This window comes from Centruroides vittatus, unplaced genomic scaffold, assembly GCF_030686945.1.
Source record: "Centruroides vittatus isolate TY-2023 unplaced genomic scaffold, ASM3068694v2 contig_453, whole genome shotgun sequence".
Lineage (NCBI taxonomy): Eukaryota > Metazoa > Arthropoda > Arachnida > Scorpiones > Buthidae > Centruroides > Centruroides vittatus.
Window position 1 is genome coordinate 1,613,536 of NW_027122249.1, and position 7,814 is coordinate 1,621,349.

The 7,814-nt window shown below is 33.4% G+C and overlaps 1 protein-coding gene across 1 annotated transcript; it reads left to right on the forward strand.

Moving 5' to 3' along the window:
- The first annotated feature begins 2,887 nt into the window (after positions 1 to 2,887).
- On the forward strand, positions 2,888 to 4,862 carry LOC136977301 (uncharacterized). Its single transcript, XM_067272775.1, has 3 exons — positions 2,888 to 2,927; positions 3,021 to 3,236; positions 4,464 to 4,862. The coding sequence occupies exons 2-3, from the start codon at positions 3,110 to 3,112 to the stop codon at positions 4,787 to 4,789; spliced, it is 453 nt and encodes a 150-aa protein (XP_067128876.1). The 5' UTR covers positions 2,888 to 2,927; positions 3,021 to 3,109; the 3' UTR covers positions 4,790 to 4,862.
- Positions 4,863 to 7,814: the final 2,952 nt, after the last annotated feature.

Sequence of the window (7,814 nt, forward strand, 5' to 3'; positions counted from 1 at the left end):
AAAAATATATTTATCCATCCGACGAAAATTAAACTATTCTTCACTATTCTGAAGAAGCAGTAATAGTAGTAATTTGCTGGCACTGATGCCATAATATACAATTGAATGAATGTTTTGGTGAGCATGGTCCATAAGAGATTTTCTAGTGGTGGACACAACTTTTCAGCTAAAAAATCCCCAAATTTGACAAAGGGATCAGATGTCTTTGGCAGGACTTTTCATTTGTGATAAACCTCTTTTCATTTTGCCAAAAAACACTCACTGCCACGTGCTTGTGGGACATTTGGAGAGTTGTCCATCTTGGATATGTATTCATTCAATGCCTTTGCTGTCTAAGAAGGCAGTTACAATTTTCATGTAATGTGACATAGCTAAATCTTGCCAGAAGATGATCTCATCCCTAAAATAGTGCTTATCAACAAAAGGAAGCAGTTGTTTTTCAGACATTCCTCTAGGTAAACCTGAGCAGTGACAGTACCTTCACAAACAAAAGCATTTGAAATGTTCACAGAAGTGTCCATAGTCTGCCAACTGAGGTATTTCTTGTGAAATATTTCCTTATGCTGAACTTTTTCCACATATCCTCATATGGCAATATCCTGAAGATTTGTAGCATGGTAATATTGCTTTTCTTCAATGTTTTCATAGTCAAATGGGCAATCAGTCTCATCATCAATAATGAGATGCATCCTCAGACTTTTGTCATAAACTTTTCTGCAGCCTCCTTTTGCTCTTCTTGCTTGATCCTTTATATAGTTTGGTGCCATTTGCTTCTTATGTCTCTTGATTCCCAACTTCTTGACTTTGATATCATATAAAGTTGTCTTTGGCAATGACAATCTGACTATTCATTTCTGATGGAAGCTGATGGAGACCATTGATACAATTTTCTGACTTAATTTACATCTTTTGTAGTGGATCGAGAGATGGTGTGACCAGGAAAGGATTGTAATTGTCTTGTCCTGTTTCCTTATATCTTTGCAAAATGGCATACAAAGTGCTTTTTCTCATATCTTGTTTCATGAAATAAGCAACAGTTTTCTGCTTACTGCATCCTGATGTTTTATCTTAGTACTGAATAACACTTGATGAGGAGCTCATTCCCGTGTCTTATTCCAATGTTGTTTCATTGGCAGCACAGAACTTTTATTCCTTGTGTGACAAGGCATGTCACATCATGAATCAACTGTCTTTGCTTGCTCTTGTATTTGTGAATTAAGCAATGGACCTGGAAATATTCTTAACCATTTATTTTCCATTCACCTCTTATTTCCATCTTTGTTAAAGATCTCATGGATGTTCACCTTAATTCTCAGCCAATTGGAGGTAGGAGTTATGGTAGTAACTTCCTAAACACCAAATAAAACACTACATGTTTTAAATTTAAATCTCAAACATCTCACCATTAATGGAAGAAATCATTTACTCCGTAAAACATCAAAAAATGCTTCCAAAACACTAAAAACTGACAAGTCTCAACTAACAATCATCCTTGGCTCATCATCAGCAGTACTTAATTGTCAAATATAGAAATATTTAATAATTAAGCCCTCTGTGGCAAGCCGGGTGGGTCAAAAACACTCAAAACATATCAGTTTTTAGTATTTTAGTCAATGTTCCAACAAAGTACTTGAGGGATAATCTCTTCCCTTGGCAATGCAGTATTAGATTTATGCTTAAGATGAAGATTGAAAAAGGTTTAAACCGAAAACATAATGTTTTTTCTATTTAGTGTTTACAAGGTTTATTCCCTAATTTCTATCTCGATGATGGGCCAAAAGGTGCAGAAGCACTTGGGAATTAAAATAAACACCAGATATATCTCCATTAAAACAGGCAATAGTAAATAATTGAAGTTTTTATAGTCAAAAACAGCTGATGAAATATAACTTCTTAATTTATAATGTAATTTAACATTTATTACAAAACCTAGTTGCAGGTTGCACATTTAAATGCACTAATTATGGAAGATTTATATGTTTTCAGATATTTTATTGAATTAAAATGCATTCCAGACATTTTATAGACCAAAATACCTGCTTAGAATTAAATTACCACTTACATTTTACTTAATTTTTGTTATATAACATCATTTAGTTCTTTTACTTTTAATAACTTCCATTAATTCTGACATATATGTTATATAACTCTATTGAGTTTATATAATCTAGCAATCTAGCAAGCCTGGTGTAGAATTTCCTTCTCTTTGTTCTTTATTTGGTAGAAAAAATATAATTGCTATACTTAGAAAATTTCGAAAACTCCCTCCCACGTTAGACTGGACTTTCAGGTTATACGTGAAAGAATTCTGTTATTAATACCAAGGTTTAAATCCAGAATTTCGTTGGGTTTTCAGAAGTAATTTTGGTTTTTTGCTCTCTACAGTTCAGTTTTCTCTACCTAATTTTTTAATTTCTAAATATATATTTTATTTTTACTGATTTTTGCCTTATTAACTAATTTAATTTTCGAATTTGATAGGTTAAAGGTGAGAAAATCTGTTAGGAAAACTTACATTTTTGCTATTTTTATCATCTTTCTGCAGCTTTGTAAGAGGAAATTAAATCGTTTTAACATGTAAACATGTTATTTAAAAATTATAAGATCATTTCCTTATAAAATTTCAATTGTAGAGCTGCAAAAATGTGCAAAATCTTGCAATTATCTTGTAAAAGTGGCTTATTTCGGTCACTGATTGGGGTTTAAGCATCGTATTTTTTTAACCATGATTTTATACCTCTACTTGCTGGCTATTTTGATAGAGATTAAGCCAAAAAGTCTGTATTCTCTTTCGAAATTGTCCTTCTTGACTACTAAATTTTGCTATTGTTTATCATAAAACCTCTAAAAATTGGGCCAAAATATAAATTTTAGCACATTAAAACTGATAAACAGTAAACACAGGAAGACGACCCTCCTGTATCCAGGTAATATCCTTTTGTTCATGCACTATTAAATTTTGCTGAATAATTCTTGTGTATTCATACATTATAAACTGCACCCCTTTTATCGTACGTCAGGTTGTCTGTTCGAAGAACAACGATTCGAGGAAACGATACTAGATAAAAAGCCAACTTCGTCATCAGAAATCTCACCACTACGGAGCAGAATGAAGAGATTGCTGATCCTGCTGACGTTTGTGGCACTTTCTACAGCCAAACCGGCTCAGAAAATCCGCACTTGGTGTTTTGTTTTCGAGGGAACATCCGTATGCCCCCTCTGTCCCCAGAGAACAGGTAAAATTAGAATTAAGTTCCGGAAATGATGTTAGAAACTACATTATCTTTCATGATTTTCTTATTCTTTACACTTAATTACGTTACATAAATACACATTTAATAGCCATCTACTGTATTAATTAAGTGTTGTAGGGTTTATGAAGTGTTTGGGGTGTCCAAGACCATTCTAATTTTCAAGTTTTGCTTAAAGGTCAAGGGTATTATCGCGTTTTTCCTGTTTAACACTGCAGAAATGACGTTTATTACATCGTTTAACACAATAATCGACACTCCAAAGCCTCTTCTTTATCTTTAATGACTGAAATAATTGAAAATTTAAACATTATCTTACAAATTCTTTCAAGTTTTTGTAATAAATTATTACTTTTGATAACGTTTTATTAATTTTAAACCCTCTTAATGGGGTTATTATGCAAAATTCCACTTTTCTATTATTTTTAACTTTTTTAACAGCCAGGAATTGTCTTAATTACGTTGCAGTTTAATTATAATTAACGAAAATGGGCTTAACTCTTGATATTTCTTGTGTAAATGTAAAAATAAATTGTAGAAATGGTACCCTGTCCGGTATCAGGCTCCGTAACTATGATAACTCATGGCTCAGGAGAGGCCTTTCTAAGCGTACTATTGTTTGAGGCCTTGAACTATGCTCTGGTGCCGTGAAGCCTTAAGCTATTGTTGCTTAAATTTGGCAATTTTGACAATTAAATTACCATTAAAACAGCATATTTAACATCCGTTTTCGTTATTATCTTCATTAATGAGTTGAATTCATAATTAAAACTTGATTAGAAACCTTCGTGAAACCTTTAAACAATTAATTTTTAGGTAAACAGGACGAAAATAGGAAATGGAATCTTTCGACATTCCCATCTCCTCCATTCGCGACAGGAGTCAAAGGTTACGCTAACGTAATTAAAGCGGTATCGTTTCCACGTCACGTCGAGTGATAAATTGTGACGTACGTCTCTCCACTTAGCGTGACGTAACAGCCGGTTAACACATCCCACGTCGTACAGTTTTACTTAAAATAAGAGTCAACACGTTGTCGAAGGTCAATAAAGAAAAATGGTAAAGTCAAGGTAACATTCCTTTAGTGTTTAGCGTGTCTAACGTTCTATCAATTTTCTATTTTCGTCCCGTTTGAAAGCGGTGTTGAAGAGTAAATAATTATCTCACCCTTTCTAAAACACACATTCACCCCATTCAAATTTCTCTGTCAAGGTTTACTCTGCCCACCTGCCAACGAGGATGACGACACTACAACAATACAGGCCGCCACCACCACCGAAAAAGTGGTTCCTAACGAAACAGAAGTGGTCACTCTAACACACGACGACGTCGTCACAACTGAAACTAGTATAGAGGTCACGACCATCACTCCTCCCGCTCCTACCCCTCCTGCTCCTACTACCGTTGATCCTATCGACGAGGACTTTTGCTACGACAATGGGGGGTGCGACTGCCCCTTTATATGTTGTAAACAAAAGAAAGGTAAACCCAAGAAGTGTGCTACGGGCTTTCGACTTCCCCCTGGATTAAGTTACTGAAAATGCTGTAAAAATGCCCATTTATGGTATTGTTTTAAACAAGAAATAAAGTTGTGGTATGTTGAGAAGCAAATTTTTCAATTTTTAGTGTTAGTCTGTTGTTATTTTACATATTTTCATTGCTATCAGTTTTTATATGAGTATACTCTGTATGGAACACCACAAAATACCCATTTATCCACAGTGTATTGTTAAACGGCTGTGTGACGAATTATTTGTAGCGAAAACGCTGTTAATTCAAAAACTAACAGATTAGGATATTAAAAAAAAAAACATTAACTCAATTGTTTGCGTGTGACGTGAGATACGGAGTTTGTATTGTTATGCAGTATACACGCAGCCCGTTGTTAAGTAAATGAAAATTAAACACTGGTGATGTGTAGAATGTAGACGAAGCGTGACACGTGACTTATACATCATAATTTGCGTGAAGTGTCGAGGAAATTGATCCATACTGTAACGTGTAGTTACGTATCTAGATCTGTTGTACAATGTAAACACCACATTAAGCACTTCACGTGTAGTTAAATGAGAGATAACTGTTAAGTTAACTTAATTTACGTGTTCGATACAGAGAAAATCGATATAACGCTTGCATTGTCTTGTATTTAATAACAATTTTTATTGTATTATTATTATACGTAACATATTCTGTTTCTGTTACTTTGCATAAGTCAATTTCCTTCCTAAATGACTTTTTCACGTTACAGGATGTTAGGCCTAGAACAATTACCTGATGTTTGCCTGGTGACGGTGATTAATACCCCCGTCTCTGATCGATTTAAATTTAGTTTCTCATCGGTGTTTTCCTCTGTTATATAATTTTAAGTTTAAAAACGTGAGTTTGCATTAGTTACGCTGTTAAATTTTTACTATATAATCGAGTGGTTAGCGCGTTTTAAACCGGTTATTCTCCGTAACGGATGTAACTGGGTGTGACTTATTCTACTTCATTATAGGTTAACTACTACATTCACCTTGACGTGTTATGCGGGTTCGGATTTTATAAAAATGAAGCTTTCCCGAGCTTACACGAACTAAACAAGTTACAGTTTAGGGCCTCTGGCTTTTGGTGGAAGGAAAGGGACTCTTTGATATATATATTAAGGCCGTATATTATGTATATATTAAACCGGTTTAAATTGAATCATACTAGTAATTACGAGGCCGTAGCAACAAATTTCTGTTATAATTTCTTCTGTTACGTTAGTTTTTTGTATATTTTTATTCATATTTTTCACTCTGCTTGTCTAATTAGGCTGCATTTTGAAAAAAAAAAAATGTAGACATATGCCACTGTCGGCTTGATCTCGAGAACAGAGTTAGATAGATGAAAGGGTGATTAGATATTTGAAGATTAGGACAGGAGGCCCTGATTAACTATATACGAGCTAGGGTTTCTCATTTCCCGGGATTCCAGGATGAAAGTGGACTGTTTCCCGGGAAATCCCGGGACAAAATTAATTATTTTTAAGATATATAAAATATCATGAAATCAAATGATATAATTATTTTTCGTTTTTTAAAGTAATTTAATACGTTCTGTAACCTCCAAAATCATATTAATAATGCCGTGTAAGATATATATTAAAAATTACCTTTGAATTACGTAGAAATTTTCACAAATAGAAAAAATTTATTAAAGTTTGCTGGAAACTGCATACAATAACAACAAAAATGCCTTTGAATTGAATTGAAAATTAAAAAAAAAATGAACTTGTTTGATCTAAGTTCATTTTTTTAAAATTATCTTCTAACTTAGAAGGTAATTTTTGATTTTTTAAATAAAATATAATACAAAATATTGTAAATTTTTATAAGATTTTAAAAAGCAAAGATGGTCAATACTCCGATCACTCAATCTAATTCTTATTTCAGTAATAAAAAGTCTAGCTACCGAGAACGCCCTTTCCGATTCAATTGATATGATTGGAATCGTGTTTAGTGCATTTAAGAGAAGACAAAAATTATGTGTTTTTCACCTGTATCCTGAAAGATTTCTAGTTCGTTTTCGAGATTGCAGTACTTCTTTTGTTCTCTAGTATTCTTGATTTGTCTACCTCGACTGCTTTAATACAAACATCATAGCCCAATAATTCGGCAGTTCGTTTGTCTTTAATAATGAGGTTATGAAGAAAAACTTCATACTTGCAGACTTCGTACTCGTTTCTATCCATGCCCAATTTGCACAACCTGGCATTACACAGTTATCGAAGTCTCTGGGCATGTTTAAAACTTAAGACAGCGTGAGCACAATTATTCCAGATATTACAGGTTCTGACAAATAAAGAATTTTCAGAGTCCTGCCACAAATAAGCTACGTATTGATTATTGACCATTTGTGACATACCATAATGAGTAAAAATTTAAAAAACTAATAGGTAGGTTTAAAATTAATAAATACAAATGTATTCTGACAGTTTATGAGTTAATTATACTTTCTATTTGCAAAATTTCCTCAACTTTAACACAAAATAAGAAAACAGTGAATTTTTAAGAAATTTGCGGGATTTCTCGGGTTAAAAAAACAACCGGAATCCCGTTTGAGAAACCCTAATACGAACGTCCGATACAAAGCGGAAGTCACGTTATTTCAATTCAAAAATTTTCCCTTCAAAGGAGTTAGATAGAAGACCAGCATGATTCTATTGTTAACAGGAAATTTTACACCTAAAAAATATAACGTACAGGGGCAAGACACAACTAATTTGAGATGGAGAACATATATTTTAAATTAAATTAATTTAAAAAATATGATTAAAAATCGCAGCTCGGCATTGTGACGATTTCACAATAAATAATTACTCATTTTATGTGAAAATTAATCTTGGAGCTTGATATCGGGAGTGCTTTTGTACTTTGCATACGTGGCATTCTTACTGTTATATCAAGCGACCTTAAAGGTATTTCTGCTTGAAGATTAACAATATACTGTACCATGAATCTGTACTATGCAACGGTGTAATGGAAAGTTCAGGTCATGATTAAACGCGACGTTCTTCCGTTGGTCGAGAACCAATAGAAT

Excerpts from the sequence above, each read along its gene's own strand:
- LOC136977301 (XM_067272775.1), top strand. The coding sequence starts at position 3,110 with ATGAAGAGATTGCTGATCCTGCTGACGTTTGTGGCACTTTCTACAGCC. Across the intron at positions 3,237-4,463 it reads CCTCTGTCCCCAGAGAACAG|GTTTACTCTGCCCACCTGCC; the intron begins GTAAAATTAGAA and ends TTCTCTGTCAAG.